Below are 25,029 nucleotides of genomic sequence, written 5' to 3' on the forward strand. Positions count from 1 at the left end.
ATCCCGGGTTCTTGGCACACAAACGGCACAAGAGATGGCCGACGGCTCAAAGGAAGTAAAGGTGGTTAACAGGGTTGAAAACAATTCATCGGGGCACTGAAGTCTGTTTATGTGTTTTAAAGGCGAAAGCCTGGCGAAAGATAACTTCTTTGCTGTAACATCGTAATTGCGTCTCTTTCTGCGCTTCAGCTTCTTTGTATCTTGGCGCGAATTACTTCGACTGTCCACTGTTCTGCTACACCGTGGTTGCGCATCTCTATTCAGTTTCGTTCCTTCGTCCTACGGAGCTACGTTCGTCAGCAAGGAGAATGACACACATACCAGAGGAAGAGGAGGAAAGCTTTTTATTTCGATCCGGGTTAAACGGAGTGCAACCCAAAGCATAGAATCAGGATTCTGAACGGCTGGTGTCCACCTGTTCCGCTCACGTGCCATTACGCTCAGGTGCCACGCAGCACGCTCTGTTCTACAACTTTTACGTTTAAAATGTATGTTTCTGTAATCTTTGTGGAGCGGGAACATTGCCCATCTAAGCTTCCTATTTCCGGCCGAGTGGATATGTGCCACGAAGAAAAGAACAACAACGAGTCTACGCTGGCAACGTGCGGGAGATATCACAGTGGCAGTGCATGCATGGGGCTGTTGCTGTGGGGATTTGGGACTCTATACCGTCGGATCACACACGTGTTTTTTATTTGTTTACTGTTTACTTGGGCTGGTATTTCCTCGGCAGGACAACGAGCAGAAGTGGTGTTTCGCAGAATGGGGCATTTAAGGTGTTCGCTTTTATAAAGGTGAATTCGGGCCTACGATGTGGTTCGACCCCTGCAGATGCAGATGGTTTTTTTAATTAATTCATGGGGGGGGGGGGGGGGGGGGGGGGGACGGGGAAGAAGGGCTTCTTCAGTACGGCGTGAGCCCTGGTGTAGCTTGGGCACGTTAAAGAACACATGTGTGTGATCCAGGTGTGATTCGAACAACAAACCTTCGGATTGAGCCATTAGCATGCACCCCTAACACAGCCACAGCTCTGTGAACCTCTGACTGGCTTGATGAATTCGTTGTGGGTTGCGACTTCGAAAGGTGTCCAAGAGACATGTATTGAGGTTTACATTAGTAATTCCAGCATTTTAATTGCGGAAGTAGCAATTAGGCGGGTAGCAAAATTCGGCAAATGTCCTCTTTGGCGTTGCTGACCTGGGTATGTGCCGAGTCATAGTAACGGAGAAAACAAGAAAGAGACGAAACGTACGGCAAAATAGTCTATGTTACGGCCACGGAGCAAGAATTATTAGGGAGGCGCAACAGGGCTTGCTCCGGCGGTGCGATAAAGTCACGGCACCGACGCCCCCTCTGTCGCGAGGCGCCAAAGGGAAAAGGCGCGCCGGTTTAAGGCCAGCCAGTTCATATCCGGCTGTCGTCGTGGGCAGGCCGCAGACGACGCCGACGAATCGCTCGCGCGACTGAACTTTCATTGGAGTCGGCGGAAGAAATCTTCGCGTATCAAACATCGTTGTCGTAAGACGAAGGGGCTTTGATTTTTCTAGAACGCGAAACCTTCACAAAGAAACGTGTGGTTGAGAATCTAGGAATGATTAGTTCCAGTGAATGATGGTTCTAATCCTCTATGTCATTAGTTCATATTCAGGCTGTCCTAACTTCGCCGCCTTGCCTGTGCAACATGAAAAGCGCGCGCAAATCTCAGAACGCGCCCGCGGGAGCGGCGAGAGTGAACCACTCGTGCTGGGAAGGCGGTGTCGGCAGACGTCGGCTGCTCCGGGATTCGTTCTAGTGCTTCGTTTCAAGCCCGGTACGGCTTGTAACTAGGGAAGTATTTATTAATGGTTGCTGCTAAAATGCCCAGCACTTCTATTTATTTATTTTACAGAAAGAAATCTGGCAATTTTCACGATATATTCGATCATATCACGATTTTTGTGCGTCGCGTCTGTAGAAGAACATGTAAACTATGGCAACGCGCTTGACGCGCGTTCTGTTGTTCTGCTCCGGAAGCTGAATTTCCTCCTCGCCAGACTGACATTAATGCGCCGCCCGCCCGCGCTGTTCTAGCTCGGCAGTTTCCCCTTCTGAAATACGTCTTCCTCCGTGGTTACTGCAGGAAGTCTCTACGTCAAGCGGGGAAGTGGGAGTAGAAGGTGGGATGTCTGTGGCTTGGGACATCTTGAAGGGGACAGGATGGTCATAATGTGTCCCTTCGCTGACCATATCTTCTCATTACATCATTATCCGTTACTTCGTCCTTTCCTCGTCGGCGTTAGTGTGACCCGCCACATACCCACGTTTGCACCACGAAGCAGACAACATTTATCGGGGACGCACCTTGCTGCTCCTTTATTTGCTATCTTCTGTAATTAGCCTGCCTAAAGCGGCCATGTAGTCCACAGCACATGTCTCTGACCCGTTTCCAAGTTGAAGTGGACAACCAGTTTATTATGTTCAGCTTTACCATTCTTGAATCATCTAGCTGTGGTGGTCTCCGGTCTTTCACATGGTCTGGTTCACGACCAGAAGCGATTGACCACTGTTTTGTAGATTGCAGAGATGCTGTCTTTTCTGGGACATTTGGTAGCGAACACGCAGGAAAGGTATTTATATCACTCCTTTTTCAGTCCTATTTTTTACTTTCAGCTGTCCTGGTGAGCCATGCTATGGCATGTTTGTTTTGATTTGGCTTGTGCATTCTGTGGTGATGTCGCTTATGTGACAGGCATGCCGAGCCGCCCAGATCAACAAACTCATGTTTCCGAGAAACTGTGGCGTTTGTACACAGTGTGTATGGTTCTTTCGACCAACCATCTGACTGGTTCCCTCTTTTGAGCGCTTGTGTGTGTTTGCCTCAATTTTGGTGCATTTGTGATTGTCATAATTTCGATGTATCCGCTTGTTTGCTTTACTATGTAGTGTACTCGTATTGTCGTTATGATTGACCGTATTTTCCCGTGCAATAACGAAAGAAAATAGCTGTAGTGGTATAGGCGTTCCGAACTTATGTTGCATATGGAGGACCACGGTTCAAATCCGACCCAGAGCAAACTTTACCCAATTTTCTTTTCAACTCAAGCAACTTTGTTTGTAGGAGCTTTTCAGAGAAATTCAGCACGATTCCGAGCATCAATTCACCTGGTTTTTAAATGCAGAGCATTTCAGTAACTCACGATGTCACCCGCGTTGTCCCGTCGTAGTCCGCACCGTCGTTGTCCGCACCTTTCCCCCTACACTATATAAAAGAAAATACTATCCGGCGCCTGGTTTCGATCCCTCGACCCTGCGGGCGGAACACAATGTACATGGTGCTCTACCCACTGCGCCACAAAGCCGACACAGAATGGGACGCTACGAACGCGCCTTATATCGTTGACTCATTCAAATTACTGCTGACGAGCGCTCTCTCGTCAGCAGTTGCCACAAGTGCAACAACATTAACGTAACGCAAACTACTTAACGTCGTGCGCCCCGGAAATGCTCTGCATTTGATCGTGCCCCACGCGAGAGGGATGTTTCACTGCGTCGCCATGCGAACAGTTTGCCACGCTTTAGTTTCAGTTCTTTCTTTGCTGGGGTGCCGACGAGCGGCGCCACCTCCTCGCACTTCGCCGCGGGAGGATCCGCGGCGGGGGCGAGAGATGCCGCTGGCGTCTCCGCGGCCGCGTCTGCGGCCTCCGCGGGCACCGGCGCCGGCGCGGGGTCATCGCCCTTCTTTTATCCTTTTAGCGATCGCCCATTGTGTGGGGGCCGCGGACGCCGGATTTTCGACCCACATAGTTAGCTTGTGCTTTAGTATTTAAAGGGACACTGAAGTGATATGTAAACATTGCGGGATTACTTGCGCAAATTGTAGTCCGGAGTCCCCAGGCCATGTTTCGACCACCCTGGGCGCGTTTACGCGATTTTATTTAGTAGAAAAATTAATTCGAAAATGCTGTCCTCCTCTCTTTACGCTCGCCCATTTTCTGCGGCGTTTTCGTGTGACGTCAGGAGGGGATGAGCTGGCAATTGGCTGCGTTACTGCACGGCTCCCCGGCCTTCAGACAGAGTCAGTCGGCCCAGCGTTTCGTCCGCCGGCTGTCGACGGGTCGTCGCAATTCGTTCGCTCAGTTGAAACGAAGCCAGGACACGTTTGTGAATGGAAGAATCTGCCTTTCTTTACTTGGTTAGTTTGTACACTGTATCTAGCTCCAAGTCAAGGTCGCTTCACACAAGCGCTGCACAAGCGCACATGCGACGCTTCGGTGACTGGTACGCCAGTAGGAAAATATAAGGCCTCTTTAAGGCGGGAGAAGAGTCAGCGAAGTCAATATAGGTACTGAGAAATAAAATCAACTGATTTACCGTACAGCGTAAAACTAGGGTGCGAGAAGCACTTTTTTGCGCTGGGCGAACAAGCACAGCGGTCAGCAGCACGACTACGCATCTGCGAACGCTTTTCCGTCTACGAAATGCAATTGCTAGACGTGAGCTATTGTGGAAACTCGGGCGACGCTTACTGCACGAGCGCAATACAACAAATAGTCACCTAAGCTGCTTGAAATGCCAAAACTAAATAAAAGTGTAAACTGGTTGTACAATATATACCCTATATTACCAAGGTCAGCAGAGCCCGTCCCCGTGGTCTAGTTGTCTGGGGCGCTAGGTATGCAAGTATTTTGCAAGTCACGAGTTCGAATCCCCGCGGGTACGTGCTTTTTTTTTGTAAGTTAACTTTTTCGTTTTCTGCCGATGTTTTCTACATTGAGTTCACCTTTTTTTGGGCCGCAACGTTCATGGCTCCACGAACTAGTTCACAGAACGCGCGCAGGCTGGCACTGGCGCGCTAGCGAGTTCTCGTTGGCGTGCTGTTGCCATAAGCACCGACTGCTTGCGGGCAGTGGGCACAGGCCAGAATGAACAGACCCTTGGCCTGGTGCGAACACACTTTTTACGGTACAGGCATGAGTGAGGCAAGCTCCAAATATGGGGGAAAAGCGCATGACATTTGGGCATCTGCGGGTACGCGGAGGGCGTCCATGCACTGCGTAGGCCTCGGCTAGTGAATGCTACGATTCCAAGCCGTCCTGGGAGGCTTATCTTTATGCATTTTTACAGGTCACAACATGGCAGAAGCGCGGTACGATGATTACTGAGTTATTGAGAATGCCCATCCAACAACGCCATTGGTTATGTTTTACAGAACCGAAACCGAAACCGAAACTTGTGTGATTGCTAATCTTGGGCATCGTCCAATCACGGTGTGGCTCCTCCTAACGTCACAGCTTTAGTTGGTGCGGCCGCCGCAAACCGCGCATGGTAGTTTTTCTTCTTCCGCGCTTTATAAAGTAATTACCGATTTGTCAACCGGATAAACGATGAAAAGTGTGTTAATTTGAGCCAGTCTACGCAGTGCAAGCAAAAACGGGAGCTTGACAAATTCACTTCAGTGTCCCTTTAAAGGAGCCATGAAGAGAAAACAAAAGTTTGTTTTATTCGAAAGATTAGGTGTTTCATAGTACCCCAAGCGCTTTCCCGGAAGCAAATGATGCTTTATTCACTGAGAAATTAGGCAATTTAAAGGGACACTGAAGTGAATTTGTCAAGCTCCCGTTTTTGCTTGGACTGCGTAGACTGGCTCAAATTAGCACACTTTTCATCGGTTATCCGGTTGACAAATCGGTAATTATTTTACAAAGCGCGAAAGAAGAAAAACTACCATGCGCGGTTTGCGGCGGCCGCACCAACTAAAGCTGTGACGTTAGGAGGAGCGGGCACCGTGATTGGACGATGCCCAAGGTGAGCAACCAAACAAGTTTCGGTTTCGGTTTCGGTTTCGGTTCTGTAAAACACAACTAGTGGCGTTGTTGGATGGGGATTCTCAATAACTCAGTAATCATCGTACCGCGCTTCTGCCATGTTGTCAGCTGTGAAAATGCATAAAGATAAGCCTCCCAGGACGGCTTGGAATCGTAGCATTCACTAGCCGAGGCCTACGCAGTGCATGGACGCCCTCCGCGTACCCGCAGACGCCCAAATGTCATGCGCTCTTCCCCCATATTTGGAGCTTGCCTCACTCATGCCTGTACCGTAAAAAGCGTGTTCGCACCAGGCCAAGGGTCTGTTCATTCTGGCCTGTGCCCACTGCCCGCAAGCAGTCGGTGCTTATGGCAACAGCACGCCAACGAGAACTCGCTAGCGCGCTAGTGCCAGCCTGCGCGCGTTCTGTGAACTAGTTCGTGGTGCCATGAACGTTGCGGCCCCAAAAAAGTTGAACTCAATGTAGGAAACATCGGCAGAAAACGAAAAAGTTAACTTGCAAAAAAAAAAGCACGTAACCACGGGGACTCGAACTCGTGACTTGCTAAACACTTGCAACAACACACCTAGATCCCCAGACCACTAGGCCACGAGACCGGCCCAGCCGACCTTGGTAATATAAGGTATATATTGTACAACACGTTTACACTTTTATTTAGTTTTAGGTGACAATTTAGTTTAGCAGCTTAGGCGACTATTTGTTGTATTGCGCTCGTGCAGTAAGCGTACCCCGAGTTTCCACAATAGCTCACGTCTAGCAATTGCATTTCGTAGACGGAAAAGCGTTCGCAGATGCGTAGTCGTGCTGCTGACCGCTGTGGTTGTTCGCCCAGCGGAAAAAGTGCTTCCCGCACCCTAGTTTTACGCTGTACGGTAAAAATATCAGTTGATTTTATTTCCTTAGTACCTATATTTACTTCGCTGAATCTTCTCCCGCCTTCAAGAGGCCTTATATTTTCCTACTGGCGTACCAGTCAGCGAAGTGTCGCATGTGCGCTTGTGCAGCGCTTGTGTGAAGCGACCTTGACTTGGAGCTAGATACAAAGTACAAACTAACCAAGTAAAGAAAGGCACATTCTTCCATTCACAAACGTGTCCTGGCTTCGTTTCAACTGAGCGAACGAATTGCGACGACCCGTCGGCGCCCGGCGGACGAAACGCTGGGCCGACTGACTCTGTCTGAAGGCCGGGGAGCCGTGCAGTAGCGCAGCCAATTGCGAGCTCGGCACCTCCTGACGTCACACGAAAACGCCACAGAAAATGGGCGAGCGTAAAGAGAGGAGGACAGCATTTTCGAATTAATTTTTCTACTAAATAAAATCGCGTAAACGCGCCCAGAGTGGTCGAAACATGGCCTGGACACTCCGGGCTACAATTTGCGCTAGTAATCCCGCAATGTTTACATATCAATTCAGTGTCCCTTTAAGCCAAAATTTTAAATCTCCCGCTAAAATTGCACATTCCGTGACGTAAACCATGGCGTCATACGAGCCGGTCCATGAAACAAATACTTAGTATGTCGACTCCATAGCACCCACACGCGGGAGTCGACCGAGACGGCGGCCATTTTAAAAATACTAGTAAAACCTAGTGCACCCGCAGCCCTAGTCATGGAATCGCCTGATCCGGAGAACAAAACTCTCGCCGAGGAGCTCGGGCTTGCATTTAACAACCTCACACAACTTGAACGCTCAATGCTTCTAAGTGCACGAGCGGCAAGAGTTGTGGGATACGCGGTGGAAGGGAAAGCGACCATTCCGCGATAGCCACAACAGACGAACGCCCTGCCGTCGGCATCGCTGCCTCGTCAGCCCCGTCGCGACGGACGAATACAGACTGGTACGTATGTGCCGTATTTTTATTACGGTTAATAATAGTTCAATTTCAGTAGCAGTATCGCTTATGCCAGTTGGCCGGTGTCGTGTATGGAAAGCCGTTCGCGCGAGCTCTCTGCTTCGACCAGGAAGATACGAGCGTCAATGCGCGGTGTTTACGGCATTTTTTTTCCCCAAGGTCAGACGCTTTTACGGCGGTTTGATGAAGTCGGCAACGAGCGCCAGCATGTCCCAGGAGTGAGCTAACGTAAGGGTCCCTGCCGTAATCACTTCCTCGGAAATGAAGCGAGCACACTCGTACTTCCTTTAGCTCTCTTTCTCCTCCGTTTGCAAAGTTCACAAAACGTAGCCACTTGCTTCGCCGAGGTTCGTCGTTGGGCAGCACATGAATGGAGATCTCACCGGGGATGTCGCACTCCCTCGACGATTTGCCCGTACTACATGGGCATTTCAAAACGTAGCAACGAAATTTCATTGTAAAGTACTCGAACAAACTGAAGTTTTCAGTGGTTGTATACTGGAAACGAGTTCCTAACAATAGCAGCAAGCCAACACCATTCCGAAACTGCGACGACTGTCACTATCTCGTCGCTGCTTGCTGTTCCTTACTCCCCTCGTTTCTATTTTTACCTTTGCTGGTTGGTGATATGACGGCCAACCTCCTGTGAAGGGATTACGATACCAAGCAAGGTCGCGGCTGTGCGTGCTGGGACGGTTCGTTGGCCCCGAAGAGCCTCGAACCCGAAAATTCGTCTGCGCGACGGCGAGATGTCGAGCTCGGCCGGCGGTAGTTTCGTACGCATTGGCGCATACGCTTGCATGTTCGTTCGGAACTTCAACCGTTTACTCCACCGTTCTTTGTCATAAAAAGAATGTGCAGTAGTTTCACGGGCATTTAGCTCGCTATGCAAACTGTAAGCCCTGCCCAACATGCGTTTGCTTTTGCCGGCCTCCGCCAATCGCAGAGCATTCTCGAGTGACATCATAGGTTGTGCTGCGGAAAATGAGCTGGTGGGTCGCACGGTCATTTCCTTTTTTCCTAATTATGTAGCTTATTTGAGCGAAGTTTGCGTTATAAGTGGTGTCGTTATGGTTCTAACGAGGCAATCTTTCGAATGAACCAAACTTGTGTTTTCTCTTCATGGCTCCTTTAAAGGATAACGAACGTGGGAGCAGTACGCCCTTTTTCTTCAGTGCACATGCAGCAAGTGGTTTAAGTGAGAGTCAGCAAAACTTTCCAGTTTACGCTGCCGAAAAAGTCGCCATTAAATGCATCCGCGGCTGAAGTCATATACGCTTTCGTCGATGATTCAGAAAATGTTTTTTTAACAACACACCAACCTTGCTTCACGTAGTAAGCCTGCCCGTTGAATGGAGGTTCCAGGAGGTAGAGTCGCTGTACCTCATTTCCTGCGCATTTCACAAACAGGCAGTACGTAAAGCTTTTCGAAATAAGCATAAATTATGAAAAAAGAAAACGCTGGCCACACACGTATTCGTTAGCCACCGAGGCCCAAAGCGTTGTTTTCGAGTTCTCGGTGTTGTTACGTAATAAAACCGCTCCCGCAGACATCGCTGCAACAAGTATTATTCAACCTGTGACGTGTGATGTAACGATGGTCGTGTCAACATGGTCAATTTTACGCAGCAGCTGTGTCATCACTATCATATTGCCACTCAGACCGCGTGCGCTCTCAATGAGCCCCGTTCGTTATGCGCAACTCTTGAGACGATCGACTCGTTCATCGTCTAGCGGGACAGTATACCTTCCAGAAGATGTGTATACGACCTGCTGTTCCTTGTAAAAAGAATTTCCCCAGTTCTTCCCTAATGCTTCCGTAATTATGTGCTCGACCTACTGCGGGTCGAAGAAAGAGGGCAGAATGAGAATAGCGGGTTGACACATGAGGCGACATTGAGCTGGGCGCTTATTCAGCCCGAGCCGTACTGCCGCTGCTCAGCGGAACGCGAACCAGTTCTTTGAGTTTCAAATTTCGCTTCCATTGCCTCCCCGAAATCTCTAGGCGACTTCATAGTCCAGAGCATGCGCATTGCTTTGATCGGAACCAGGCAAGTATCCGTACTTGTGAGGCTGCATAGTTCCGTGACCTTGGTTTTTGTTGTAAAAGCAACATTGGTGCAGTCTAGCTAATTTCGCCGTGCGTGGATATTTGACCTTGAAGTGATACCACGTGGCTCATGGCGGCGGAGAATGAGCGCCGCCCCTCCTCCCTCCTTAGTGCCACCCCGGCGTGAAGAAGGGAGAAAGGACGCTGGTCCATCTGTGCCGAAGTTGTGTTGCACAAACTTCAAGCGCGAAAATTCAGACAGCGGATGAACGGGACCGAGACAAGCGCTTGTCTTTGTCCCCTTCATCCCTTGTCTGAATTCTTGCTTTTGAAATTCGTACAATGAATTACCAAATAGCACGAACCCACACGTTGTGAAGTTGTGTTATCTGCGTGGTACCAGTGGCAAAAGTGGCAAGCTGCGTCGGACCATACGGCAGAAATTGCTCGGCTGGCTAATTAGTCAAACAGGAAACGTGGGTCCGAGCATGCAAAGCGGCAGGCGGAAACGAATTCAGAACGGCAACTGCGGTGAGCTAAGCTTCGGAGAAGGATACAGAAAGACTAAAGTGACGAGCTTTAGAAGCGGCAATTAACTCCTCGCCTTCGACTTTGATGACGGCTTCGGAAACTGACGAAACCACAGTGGTGATGTGCTCCCAGTACGGAACGTTGGACTACACTGTGCTTCGGGTGCTTTAGCTTGCATAACCGGCCTAGCCGAGGTAAGCTGCAGCTATTTCATCCAGTAAGCGCGAAACGGAAAACAATTATTTGTGAACTATATTTCAGAGGAACGTTTCGTACCGTCGGGAACACAACAGCCAAGCAATTTATAGAACGGCATGCTAGCTAGCAACAAGTTCAATGCACATGATTTAGTCCTTCAAAAAACGGAGCAGAGGAGAAACGGTGGGCATCCAGGCATAGGGATGCGAGCGCTACTCTGAAATGAATATTTATTACAGAAAAAAGAAAACGTGGACACGGAACATATCTATCACCCTAGTTACCACACCACGCACGAGCAGGGCAACAGAGTTGGGGTCAAAACAAATAATACAGTCACAACCACTACAAAGTGCACCTGACTCAAGACCTCTCGACCAAACCTTTCGATTACCTCACTAGCAACCAACAAAGGGAAACAAGCACTCGTGTAGTGCAACAGATGCCTTTGTTAAGAATCGGTTGTGGTGCGTGGCGTTGATGCGGCATTCATGCTTAAAAGGCCAACTGCACCCACATTTCACCTGGGCTGTATTCATTTTGAACGTACACTAAGTTCCGCCATACGCAGTGGGACATGACTGGTAGCCCCGCGAACTGCGTTGTCAGTTGGAAGCCTTTAAAGAGGCTCCACAGCAGACGGCGCAGCATCTGCCGGCGGATCGTGCAAACAGCCATGAAGCGGGAGTGACATTCCGGCCGGCCGGGTTGCTTGGTGACCAGGCAGGAGAACCGGTCGAGCTCCGCTGCGCCGCGCGCGCAAAGCTGCTGCGCGTGGCTTCAAAGTTACCTCAACCTGGCCGTAATGGCCGCACACTTCCTAATTTTGGTTCTGAAATTGCCGGTTCTGGCTGGTCGTTCGTGCCGGGCGTGCGCTTATTTCAGCTGTCATATTTTGGATATTGCAGTATTTTTAAGCAGCCTTACAAAAGCATGGTTTTGAAGACGTCTTATTTTCAGCGCAGTTGGCTGTTAACAGCGCGCAAAACGACTCAGTGGCGAACTCTCCCAAGGAGGCTCCGCGTGCTGTGTAGAGGCCAGCAGAGCGACTGCGTTGCGGCCGAACGACCTTGGGACATGCTTACGGCGCGCGCCTCGGGGAAAAACGCATCGCTGCTTCTGGCTTATGAGCCACCCCTGAGCCTGACTTTGAGTTGATTTTGCTTGTTCGTGCTTGATTGGGTTTGAGAATTTGGGTGTGGGATGCGTGTAAACTGAGGTTTACGGTGGTTGCGACGGCATATTTGCCCCTTTCTCGGCGACCAGTGCCGTGCGTTGTCGGACTCAGCCGGAGAATCTTACTCTGCCCATTTGAACTGTCATGTTGTCGCACCCCAGTGCGCTGTATCGTTACCTTTCTCTCCTCGCCATGGAGTAAAAGTTCGGCTTTTTTTGCTGCTGTTCGTCGTCAGAACGGAGGCAACTGTCTTTTGCAAGCCGCTCGTCATTCACGCTACCTCGACGGAACAGGCCGCACTCGTACGCCTCGGTCTTAACATCCCACCGATACCCTTGTCTTCCTGAAGCTAATCTGTGAGAGAGAGAGAGAGAGAGAATAGTCTTTAATGATACTGGTGAGGTTAGCCTGGCCAAGGCGCCTAGCTTGCTACACCAGATGTATAAAAAAATGAAATCGATGAAGAGATGATGATAATGACTGTGATGAAGATGACGCGCTCATTAAGAGAGTCCTGTTTAAAGAGTCTGATCAAGTCCTGTGCTTCGCAGGAAAGACAATAGAGCTTTTGTCGCTCGAGATGCTCGTTTAGAGTTCGTCCAAGGGCCTAGCACGTCACTGAGAGTTAGGCCTCTAGACAGCGGAAGACCCAAGGACACTAAAAGGGACGTTCTGGCGGCTCTATACCGCGTACACTCACATAGCACGTGGTTCAAGCCCTCGCGCACGTCACAAAGAGTGCAGAAGGGGGAAGCGGCCTGTTTTGTCTTGAATCGAAAGTAATTGGTGTAAGCGACATTTAGCCGCACACGGTGAAGAACCGCTTCGTCATGCTTGGAAAGTCCTTCAGGCATCCTAAAGGTCCCGTGCGGGTCTACGGAGTGAAGCGGCGCGTAATTATGCGGCGCAACAGCCCACATGGATCGCTGAAATCTCCAGGCAGCCTTGGACGCAAGGGCAGAAGCATCTTTTCTGGAGAACGGTATCGGTATCACTGGCCCGTGCAGATCATGCGCAATGGATGCCGCAGTGTCCGCCTTGACGTTTCCAGTTATACCGCAGTGGGCAGGAATCCACTGAAGCTCTACATGATGGTGTGCATTTAGAGCTTGTAAGTGCAATGCATGGATGTCTAAAACAAGCTGTTCTTTCGGGTACGATTTTAAGCACTGAAGGGCCGCCCGAGAATCCGCGAAGGCCAATATCTCTCTGCAATGTAGATTATAAAATTTTCGCAAAAATTTTATCTAGGCGCCTTCAACTTGTCATCACTAGTTTAGTAGGACCTCACCAAACTTGCGGTATTAGAGGTAGGAGCATTCAAACAAACATACATGTGGCCCGTTCAATATTGGAGTGTGTGTCTGATTGCGGGCGAAAGCAGCCCGCAGAGCGGCAAGTTCGGTGACCATGGATGTCGTCCTGTGGCTAAGCGTTGCGCTGAAGGCGGTACAGGAGGACGGGAACCAGATTACTATAGCCGACGAGCTAGCTGTCACAGACCCATCCGTGTATAGATGGGTGTGGGCCCTGTATTTTTTGGAAGAGCTGTTCCAAGGCGAAGAACTTTAAGGCAGGGGTGGCGATATCCTGTTTGCGGGTAATGCCGGGCACTCCAGTTGTAATTTGCAGACGCGGGTACATCCAAGGCGGTTGTAGCGACGGAGAAGGGTGCTGGAAATGCAGAGGCAGAAGGTCTCGCACTTCAGTGGCTGAGCTGAGTGCTAATGGGTGACCTTGCTGCCGTGCTGCAAATCTCAGTTGAGCCCGAAGGACCTCCTGCGTGCCAAGAGCAAGTGGTGCCAGTCGTCGACACTCCACCATAGTTCCCACCGTGGACGTGGTCTTCGGAACTCCAATGCACACCCTCAGGACCTGCGCTTGCATACTTTGCAGCGCTCTGGCATTTCCTTTTGAGAGGGGGAAAAGAACAGGAAGGCTGTACGTCTCCGCAGTCTCCCTTGTAAGTTAATGCGCATGCCTGGAAACAATTCGTCATAAAAGATCGGGTTGTACAGACAAGAGCTGTAGCGTGCAGCCAAGTGCGAAGATATGGCGACTTCTAAAGGCAATTCATGCGGTCTGAGGCGCACGTTGACGTATCTACCTGTCCCTTTAACGTGCACATTATCGTACAATACTATAATAGAGCGCAAAAGGACCGGGACTGAAACAGACAAGTAGACTGGACAAGCTCGTCCTGTCTAATTGTCTCTCTTGTCCCCATCATGTTGCTCTCTCCACGCGCTCTTTTATTTTAAACCATAAACCTACTTTCCCAGCAAAACATTCTATTTTGTAGACATTACCGCCTAAAAAGATGAGCACATTTACATAGCCGCCATCCAACGCGACATGATGGGCACCAGAGGTGCGCATGAGCAGGAAATTTGGGCCTGGTCCTTGCCCGAGCCCGGTACCTATCGCAGTAGGCACGGTCCGAGAAATAAGACCAACGGGCCAGCCCGGCCCAGCCCGAGACCATAACCCCATAGCCAGTGTCCGGCCCGGCCACGTATTCACAATCCATATCCCGAAAGGTTCGCGCCTGCTTGGGGCCAGTTTTGCAGCAGAAACCTGCCTACAGCTGATAAAAGGCTCTTTAATTGAAATAATAACAGGAAAAACCAACCTAGAACAGGCAACGTAACCAAAAACTTGGCAACACAACCACTGTAAATTACCAACCAAAAGCTGAACTGACCTAAGGTTAACAAAACCACCCGAAATTTTGTTTACATTGCACAAATGTGCCATTACTAGATATCACAGAGGTAAGGAGGCCAGATGCCCTGGGGGGAGATGAGTAAAAGGTTGGTGGTAGAAAGGTACACGAAAGAGCATTTCGGCAGATGTTCGCTGTTCGCACAAACTTTTCCCTTCAGAAAAATACTCGCTGCTCATACATAGTACACAGTTCAATAATGTTTCACCAGTCACACAAAGTTAATTCGGGCAGATGGAGCGTGCGTGGTTTACTCTCGGTTGGGCTTGTACACCAATTTGAAGATACCATTCTCAAGAGCGTATTGGGTATTCATTTGGAGGGTTGGTGGATCTTCTCGTACACGACGTATGCGTTCGGGTTCGGATGTGGGACCGGGCCAATTGCTAAAAGCTGGCACGGCTTCTGTCTAAGGCGGGACAGAGCTATAGTATGCTATTGCAACCACAGTGTGGGCCACGGCGGAGCTCGGACCCTGCAGGGGCTGTCCATTCGTATAACGTGAGCGGTGTAGGCCGCTTTAGCGTTGACTTTGTTCGGGAATATTTCTCCAGAGCGTAAAAGAGTCTTGAGAAGGTCGAGGACTCCGTTCGGTGTCGCATCTTGCATACGTTGTCTGCTTAGTTTCTTCGCATATTGTAATCATCTCTGGCCTCTTCAAAAACTCCAAAAACAAGCTTTAAGAATCATTACTTTTTCTTCCCGTCTATCTTCTTCTACTCCTCTGTTCATTGAACTTGCGATTTTGCCCCTTCCATGTCTTTACCAGCTAAATATTGGCACTTTGTTCTTCAAAGTATTGCGTTGTGGACTCCTGATATCTATTTTCCCTCCTAGCACTATCTCTAACCCAAACTCTACTCGGTTCTCCTCTCGCAACAACTTTCTACTTCCGAAAGTAAGAACTAACTTCGGCAAACAAACTATTCTGTTCTCTTGCTTGCACTTGTGGAATACCTTAAACCAGGACATTAAATCTTCTCATTCTGTCATACCCTTCAAAAAAAAACTGAAACTCTACCTATTGTCTTCATTACAGTGATGTGACGCGTCTTATTGTAGTTTTCTTCCTATTGTCAAAGCTGATTTTTTGAATATTTGTTCAGTAGTCTTTTCTATTATGTTTACTAGTGTTGTCATTGTAATTTTATAGTCATTTTGTTAATTTGTATAGGAGGTCCCGCTTGCGGTTTTTATAACCATGGGACCTCCTCCTGTATATACTGTGTACCCATATCATGTTTGTTTAATAAAACTTATTTTCAATTCAATTCAATTCAATTCAATTCAATTCAATTCAGATGCCGAAGCCGAAGTTACCAATCCGACTTGAGAGAAGGGTTTGGTGCTGTGGGAACCGCGGGACGCGTGACTCAAGTGAAGCAACCAACCAAAAAGAAAAAGACTGGAGTCTGTTGGATTTTAACCTGGCTCATGTGACTGATGTCCAGAAACGGAACCTCTATAGCAAGAGGCCAGCTGACGCGTGCATTTTTAACCCTCAGGGCCGATCGGTAAGCCCCGTGGAAAAAAACATGTTCCGTGTTTAGGCCGCTGCGCCTACGTGTAGGTTATGTGCTATTATAGAAAAAATAAGTATCGCTTACTCTACCGGGTGGAACCCGGGCCATAAGGTCGGCCCGGCCAGACAGTAGCCCTAATATTTCGGCCAGAGTCCGTCCCGGGTGAAAAGTCAGTCGGGCGGCCCGAGGCCGGCTTGCGGGCTTTCGGATGGGCCCAAGCCCGTGCACGCCTCTACGCTGTACAACGTTTCACTGTGCACACACCTCTGTTACGGCTAGGGCACAACTCCCTGTCTACCTCAGACCACAACCTCCCAACCTTGTTTCTTGCAGAAAAAATCCCGGGCCATCTCCACTAACGTGAAGCCTGGAAGGGGCGAAGCATGCAGTCTATTGGTATATTCTTGGTGCCATGGCGTTTTTGCCAAACGAGATGAAACCGTTGGGGGAAAGAGAGAGAGAGAGAGAGAGAGAGAGAGAGAGAGAGAGAGAGAGAGAGAGAGAGAGAGAGAGAGAGAGAGAGAGAGAGAGAGGGGGGGGGGGGAAAGGAAAAAAAGAAAGAGAGAGAGATCAAACTTTATTCAAAGCGGCCCATGTCTGGGCTGCCGAAATGGGGTTCTCGTGGGCCTTAAATGCGTTCAGGCGTGTATTCTGCAAAGGATGGGGCGAAGATCAGGCGGAGGAGCGGCCCAGCTTTCCCATGAGTTGCCCAGCTTTCCCATCAGCTTTCCGGCGCAGGCCGGAGTCTGAAGACGGGTCCATGTGACGCGGAATGGGCTTGACCGTTATTCTAGGAATTGTGTCCCATGATATAGGTTCTTTAGATGAGATAAGTGAGATGTCGAAAAGCCTATATGAGCCAGGATGGTGCGACCTTGGGTTGACGTCGTGAGCCTGTGCTGTTGGGCAGCAATGTGCGCGGCTAGTTTCTCCTCGAGAGTATTGTGGAGGGCCGTGTCGGTAAGAAGATAGTTTGGGGCGTACATGGGCACACCGATCTCCGTTCGTAGGGATTTCTGGATGGCGATCTCCAATTTATTGTTTTGAGTTTTCGTTAGTTTAAGGTAGAGAAGGGCGTACAAGACTCTGGAAAAGCTTGTTGCTTCTATTATCTTGCGAAGCTCGTGTTTAAGGCCTGTGTTGTGGCGGGTGACTCGACGAAGCATGTTATTGATTAAATTGATCTGATTGATAATACTTTTAGCCCATACTGTGCTCTTCTCATCTTGTTGCCATATAAATCAGAGGATGCGGACGTGTGGACGTCGGGGGATTGGGTGGCCGCTGACAGTGAGGCTGATGAAGGAACGATAAATGTCTGTTTGTTTATTGCTCTGAATAAAAATCATGACGTATTCTGATTTTTCGGGGGAGCATTCCAAGCCCACGGAGTTTGCATGAGCTTGAATAATATCCAAGCCATCCTGGAGGGTACGCTCCTCAGCACCCGGACTGCCACGGAAACTCCAAATTGTGATATCGTTGACATAAATGGCATGGCAGAGACCCGGAACCGAAAATAATTTAGAGGGCAGGCTTTTCATAGTTGGATTAAACAGAATGGGCGATATGATGGAGCCTTGAGGCGTACCACGGCGTATGGAGAAGGGGGCTGACGGTTGGTCGTTAGGTACAATGATGCGGGCAGTGCTATTGGATAGAAAGTCTTTGATGTAACTGAAAAAGCTTGTACCGTGCCGAGATTCTTGAAGGCTTTGGATGATCGCGTCATTGGCAACGTTATCGAAAGCCCTTTTTTATATCCACGCCGACGATAGTGCGACGTTGGATGGTTCTTGGGATTTCAAACACGTCTTCTCAATACGGAGCGCTATGTCTTGGGTGCTGACATGTTTTCAACCCAACTAGGGTATGGGGGAAGTGGTTTCCGACCTCTTGATGCCATTCGAGGCGAGTGAGAATCATTTTTTTTATTAATTTTTCCATACAGGAGGTCATCGATATAGGGCGGAGGTTCGTCGTTGAAGTTGCTAGTTTTCCGGATTTGGGGATAAGGGTAACACGGGCCTCTTTCCATTCTGGCGGCAGACTTACAGAAAACCACACCCGATTGATATGCGTCAGAAGCTCTTCTAATTTAGAGTCAGGAAGGTTACGGAGGATTTTATACGTTACGCCATCCGGTCCAGGTGCTGTGCATCGGTTTAGTTGAAATGGACACACCCGGAGTTCTTTCATAGAAAATTCAGAGTTAATTCCGGTATCCATATTTACTGGTTGATCAGATATATACTCTACAGCGAGTATTCGATGGGTGCATGGTGGGTGGAAAGTGTTGCGAATTTCTTCTGTGAGGACGGGTTGATCGAGGTTGATCGAGGTATACAGCGCTGCTGCACAAGTATCTTGTCTTTGAAGCACAAAGCGTTCTAGCGCTAGGCGTAAGCGAGTGTCCCGGTGTTTTAGTACCGCGTGAATGCATGAGACGACGACAGGAGACGCTGACAGCCGGAGCTCCTAAGGTGCGTCGCCCCTAAAAGAACTCTCACGTCTGACTCGGAACCAACCCTTTTTTAAATCCACTGCACATTTCGTGGCAATAAATCAGTACAGCTGGCTAGCTAGCTCTTTTTACTACTTCCCGAAATCGCAGGGGGATCAGCATCATTTTTTTATACTTGCTCCCTAGTCGTTTGTGCTTACTGACCTCAGAATAGCGGTTGGCAAGCAAAAATCCTGCAAGCAGCTTATTTGACGACTGAAAGTCCACACCAAGCGATGCGCACATGGTCTGCTTAACGCGGCGCCCGGCACGGATTCTACGATTCTTCGTTTTACCAGCTTGGAATGCGGGGATGCATAGTTTAAAATAGGCTGTTCAAGGATTCAGGCTGATGACCTATGTTTAGAGGAGATAGGATGAGGGCCGTGTGCAAAAGGAAGGGTATGGGCTGGCCTCACGCAACGGAGTAACCAGTGGTAGAAGACCTCCTCCTATTTTAATTATAAATTGTGTGAATTCATCTCTCCCAAAATCTGAAATAACTAAACACTAGCGGAGATTGAACATGCGCAGAGAGCCTTCTCATTGCGCGTAATAAGTGTGCTACTCACCTTCGGCATCGGCAACTAGCTTGGCGTAGTCTTGCCCAGGCAAGTAGATTGCAGTCAAGGTTCCGCTGTGGTACGAGATGAACACGCGCTAGAATGAATTCCTCCAAAAATCTTAGTGACTTTCAGAGCAACTCTGGCTGTATAGTTACGTAATCTTGAAATAATCTGCGATTGGTAGACGGCAACCTTTTTCAATAAAATAATTCATAGACGACATTCAACAGAAAATAATTCATAGCAATTAGGATCAGGATGGAGACCTCGAGTTTTCGAGGGAAAATTTAGCGTATAAGAATTCAACTGCGTTTGGAAGAAATGTGAACTGAGTGGGAAGACAGGTGGTTACGCAGAATATATATTACGTGCGCAATAGGGCCCATTATTAGCAAGGCTGGTGTATGTGTACAAAATTGGAGAGAGAGAGAGAGAGAGAGAGAGAGAGAGAGAGAGAGAGAGAGAGAGAGAGAGAGAGAGAGAGAGAGAGAGAGAGAGAGAGAGAGAGAAATGAAAGAAGAGAAATAGGAGAAACAAGAAAATGAAGAGAAAAGTTCCGTCGAATACACCCAGGAGTGCGGAGGGTAGCAATTCATTTCTTTTCGCGTGAAAATCAGTATCTGGGAATTTACGTTTACAAGAAAGTCGAGAAAAACATGCGTCCTGAGTGGGATCCGAACCCAGCACCTTCATACAATGCGTCCGAAGCTGTTCCAGTTTATCTACAGGGGTTTGTTACTCAAGTTTCCATCCCACCGCTGGTAACCAGTTGCTGCGAAGTTGCCATTCCACCGCTGGCAACCAATTCTCCTGTAGTGCTATCGATGGCTGGATAAATGATAAAGATAATGAGTTACAGGAGAATGAAGTTAAATTTTTGGATGCAACAATCGAGGGTCCCGCAGGATGGTAACGCAAAAAATAAAAATAAACAAAAGCTATCGTCATGTTCTTTGCGCATGTGTTGTGAATGAATGATCGAGTATAAATGTGTGTGTGTGTTTTTATTGATTAAATAGTTGATAGAAAGCGCTCGTGTTGTCCTCTTGTGTATCGTCTGTCTGCGCTTTAAACATGAATCATATCCAACTAGCTCAACTTTCCGTTTTACTGAAGTTTTAACTGGTTTACCGCATGAAGAGAGATGAGCCGAAGCAAACAGAGGGACAATGCCCTTACGGGCGAAGTTACAGTACAGGATTAGAGCAGAGTGACAGCATTGATTCGCTGCTCTAAGACGAACGAACTATCCACCGAGAGGGCGGGTTTTGTACCGTCGCCGCAACAGCTCCACGGCTCTTCCCAATGCTTTTTGCCCACGGCGCGAACATAGTACAGACACACACAACACTCTTTCCAGAGTGCGTGAGGGGTCGGTAGTAGTGGCACACGCTGAGTCTGAAAGAGGGGAGAGAGGAGATCTCGGGTGCGGCTTTCGCATCGCCGGTTCATGTCTCAACACGCCGCGTTTGAAAACGCCGAAGTTTGAATCACGCTGACAGCGAGGCGTCCTTGCGCAGGCCGTTATGCGGCATGTTGCGATCTGTCTAAGGCAGGCTTGCACTCACAAAACTTAGCAGGACGTGTGAACACGGTTTCGGCGCGCAGAATCGTAACCGGCTGCCGTATCCCCTTCCACTTTAGGCTGTATCTATGTGTATGCAAGTGTGCACAGCACTCGGGGCTCGTAAAGAGCCCCGCCCTTAAAACGCGACGTGAAGCCGGCCTATTTTCTTTACCCCGCTACCATGATGGGAGAGTCCACACCATGTCAGGAGCAGTCGACATCCACATGATACCTGTGGCACCAAGACTGCCAGAAGAAGGGCCCACTCTTTATGTAGCCAATCATATCCGGAAATGAGGGGCCAATTCAGTAAAGATAGAAACAAGCAAAATATGATTAACGGCAAGGAAGGCACAGAAAAAATATTCCCCCCTTTCGATGTTAAAATTAAAGTTTTGAAGGTTTCCAAGAGCAATGGAATGTTCTTGGCAGTTCGCAGACTGTCGAATCACAGCCTGGGCGTTAAAAATAAGAATCCCTTCATCCCAAGTTGTCACGCTGGTTCTGGTTACTACCCCTAACCGCAGGATACATATAGATGGTATCCACTGAAAAGTTTGCTCTCAATTTCTTCGCTTGGCAACACTGGAAACGGCCACGGACATGGCCAAAGCGGCACGGACATGGCGCGGCTTGCGCCAGTGCGGCCGCACGCCGAAGAAAAAAAACCCACCGGCGTGCGTCGCCTGCTCTGTTTCAACCCGATTCCCAACGGTGGTTTCAACAGCGATGTTATTAATCGCACTCACATTGGAGTCGAGGCATTACTTTGCGTTCGGTGGAGTAGAGTTTGGAACGTCCAACACACATAATGTGCTTCTCACGGACAAGTACCGCCATCCCGCGGAGCCAGACGCAACCAGTGACGGCGAACTCACATGGTTGCCTGCATGCGTGTTTCACCAGTGAATACAACGTATACGTACTCACAAATACACCAGAAAGTGGAGAGAAGTGCAGCCGCATAGCTGAATTGGTGAAGAACCGGGCGAGCTATCTTAAGGTTGTGGTTCGGTTTCCACCTGGGGCGCGTGTCTTTAATTTCTGTCGTCCCTAATAGTTACTATGTAGTGAAAAATGAAGTGTTCCCACAATATTTCTACCCTCCGCAGAAAATGTTATGGCAATACACGTCTAGTTCTGTGAGGGCTGACGAAGTTCCAACAGGAAAGCAGGATAAGGCCACACCAGTATAAAAGTACAATGTAAGTTACTTAAATTATAATGTGCGGCAAACAGGATTGTGTACCGGTATCCTTACCTTTGGAACCCCTACACGAAAGTAAGAGTAATTCGGCCACGTAGAAACGCCTGCAATGGCGGACGCCATCAGAGACAGACCTTATAGACATGCGCTTAAGTTCGGAATTGCTACTCTACAGTTCAGGGACGCACGAGTAAGTCGGTTTATTCCAGCAGTTGGTAACTAACGCGATGCGTCAGCTTTTGACAAGTGCGATGTCGCGTTTGCTCACTTTCGCCTGTTCTGCTCTCCTGGCAGCACGAAGGAGAAGTACACATGGACTCTGTTTTTCGGCATGTCTCGGCCAGTCCACAGAAGCTGCACGTTCTGTGCTCCCACGGGCTCAAAGGTGGTGCCGTTGCGGTAGCAGAGGTGCATCGTCAAGTCCCGCTTCTTACCTAGCTGCACATGAACAGAGAAGCGCGGTTTATTGTCACACCGACCAGGGGAAATTAGTGCCGATAAGGGTGTCATAAAGGATTCATAAGGATAAGGATTCAGAAGGGCTAAAGATAAGGGATAAGGACTCATAGGGTGCCGTTTCTTGTGGTGCGAGTTACACTCAGACAACCTAACACACGTGGCTGTCGTAGCTACGGCGCCGAAATGGGAGCCACGCAAGAGATAGGAGGCAAAAGACTAAATTCCTAAATATTGTATTGTGAGTAGAGTGTCATACTTATACATACTAGAGTCAAATCTGGCGCTGCAATCTTGGGCCGTCTTGGGCGCCGACATTGCAGACAGCGACGTTCCTCGCCTACTTGGCTTGGCTAGCCGCAAGGCTTATCTTTTTTCTCGAAGCAAAAATCAACAAATAGGGGAGCACCTTTTTCTTGTTCGTCTTGCATCAAGTTCCCAGAAATCCCTGGCAAATTTTTTTGAGCTTCAGCTGTATAATAATAAAAAAATTCATTAATGTTCTACACTAATATTTTTTGCGTTTTTGGTGCCAGAGCGAACTTTCCTGTCTGTGTATGAGCCATGCCAAGTACAAATAGAACATGCCTACTCAGTAGATGACGGAACGCATGCTGAAGCGCGGCTCGCCTAAACGGTGGCGCCCGGTTTCCCTCTAGTACATTGCACTAGTACATTGAACTTAATGGTTTTCTGTACGAACTGCCCTAGTGCTCTCTTTTTCCATGGGGTATGTCAATGGCTAGAATGAAGCACAGGGTGGCCTTGTTGCCGCTTGCGAATCCTCAAATCGAGTCCCGAATGCGAGATGGCGACTCGTGCCGTGGTATTAGTCCGGTATGGCCTGCTCCGACGTCCCATCGGACGACCACGTTTCGGCGGGACTGCGACGAGAAAAGTTGTGCGTGAAAGTTTTTCGCCAATTTTATTCTATTACGTCGCTATTCTAGTCGTTCAATGCCAGGCTGTCGTAAAGCGGCTAGTCCTACAGCAGGTTACGTTACCGCTGGGGCATACCGAGGCTGCGAGCGACCTTGCGCATTCTGCAGGCAGGTGTTCATATACACTGTACCCTTCCTGTGAACTCAGGGTGGGCAGTGCGACTGCAAATTATGTGATTCGGTCAGGTATCGGTCATTATTTCTTTCAGTAAGCTGGTTTGAAGTCTCCAGCGGTCAATACGGTGATAGCGTTGCATCACGAGGAATGAGTGTAAGTACTTACTCTGAAAAGATCTTTCAAATAGTCGTTGCAAAAGGCTCCAGGTGGCGTTGTTGTGAGCGTAACGAGGAAGGCGATCACAGTTGCGATTTTCATCGTTACTCTGGCCTACTGGACAGTAGAAAAAAAGGGCATGGTCCCAATCATCTGGTTTAGCCGCGAATCACAGGGCGCGAAATTTTCTCTTGCTACTTTCTTTAGTAAAGTGAACTTTTTAAAGCGCATTTAGCTAGAAATCTTCGTCGCTTGTTACTGGAATTCCGCCACTTCGGTACCCTGCCACTAGCACAGCTTCGAAGTCTTGGAGCGCCCGTCATGCTGTTTCCAACTGAACGATATTTCACCTATAAATCACTAGAACCACTACCAAAAGTGGTGAGGTATACACTCTTCACCTACACCTTAGATTCATCTAACGACAAATTGCGCGTAAAATTGTTTTGAGAACTTCGAGAGTCAATCGCGATTACAAAACTTTCCTTCCCACAGACTTCTTAACATCAGTCAGAGCGAAATGTATAAAAAAAAGTCATGCTCCCGTAACAAACTGCAAACCTACTCTAGAACAAAAAAAGAAAAGGATGTATTGCAGTGTTCCCACTTCGGAACATTTAGAATCAACAAAAACACAGAATGAAAATTACTGGCCTGTAAGATAGCGACGTGCAAAAATGTGCATTTGATAAAGTTACTGAGGGATATACTACAGATGAACTGGTGAGAAGAACAGCATGCGAGTGCTCTGAAAGGTCGAGCTGGCCGACGCCGGGCGCTTCTAAGGAGATGCACACTCACATGGGCTCACTATTTTGAAGACGATAGTCTTTCTTGGGCTACTTAAACCCAGAAATTTTGGTCTGTCTGTCTGTCTGTCTGTCTGTCTGTCTGTCTGTCTGTCTGTCTGGCTGTCTGTCTGGCTGTCTGTCTGTCTGTCTGGCTGGCTGGCTGGCTGGCTGTCTTTCTGTCTGTCTGTGACTCGATTCGGCCACCCGGCCAAAGTGAAACGAAGGCTGCGCAGTTGTCATATACCCACAGCCAAATCTAAAACGTCCAAGTCCGGTGTCAGTGTTGATACTTGTCAACATTGTTGAACAAAAACAAGACATTACGCGAATACATGGCAGCAAATCAATACATAAGTGATATTTGCAGTGTTCCTTTATCAAAAAAATCATGGATGCTCGGTTTTTGCGATAGCAAATGAAATACTACATCAACGGCAGAAAACCGTCGCCTGCTGTTGCCAGCGCTACCTCCTAGCGGCATTTAAGAAACAAAAGAGCAATAGCAACGAAATTTTCCACTAGATGGGATCCACGTTCCAATTGGAACGCTCATAGAGTAGGGCAACGTGGTTCTATAAATGTTGTAGCATAGGGCGCCTCAATTCACGCGCGTATCCGCCGTACGGCAGCGCTGGCATCGAGGCACCCGACTTGGAGAAGTGGAACTCGGTAGATTTAAATTGACTTAAGCAAACCTCTAACGTGTTATCTTGGGACGAACGAGACGGAAGAGGAACAGCACGAGAGATCAGCGGGAAAGAGAAGGGAGGCTTTTACTTGGCAGGGGCGCCAGTCGACTATCGTCTTTCGGCGACATTTGCAACGAAAGGAGGTGATACGCGGTCAGTTTTTTTCTTTGTA

The 25,029-nt window shown here is 48.7% G+C and overlaps 1 protein-coding gene across 4 annotated transcripts in view; it reads right to left on the reverse strand.

Moving 5' to 3' along the window:
• The window catches only part of LOC144179346 (uncharacterized), a 43,810-nt gene that overhangs the window by 18,373 nt on the left and 408 nt on the right, over positions 1-25,029 (reverse strand). For 2 of the 4 annotated variants that reach the window (XM_077707664.1, XM_077707662.1), the window contains exons 2-4: positions 23,387-23,494; positions 21,975-22,144; positions 18,939-19,003 (exon numbers count right to left, since the gene is read on the reverse strand). In XM_077707664.1, coding sequence (XP_077563790.1) covers positions 18,939-19,003; positions 21,975-22,144; positions 23,387-23,479 — 328 coding nt within the window. In that variant the 5' untranslated portion in view covers positions 23,480-23,494. Of the gene's footprint in view, positions 1-8,981; positions 9,051-18,938; positions 19,004-21,974; positions 22,145-23,386; positions 23,495-25,029 lie in introns of all 4 variants that reach the window. The other 2 variants (XM_077707660.1, XM_077707661.1) reach the window with 2 other exon arrangements.

Source organism: Haemaphysalis longicornis, unplaced genomic scaffold, assembly GCF_048455015.1.
Source record: "Haemaphysalis longicornis isolate Haplotype H1 unplaced genomic scaffold, Haemaphysalis longicornis Haplotype H1 scaffold_4, whole genome shotgun sequence".
NCBI lineage: Eukaryota > Metazoa > Arthropoda > Arachnida > Ixodida > Ixodidae > Haemaphysalis > Haemaphysalis longicornis.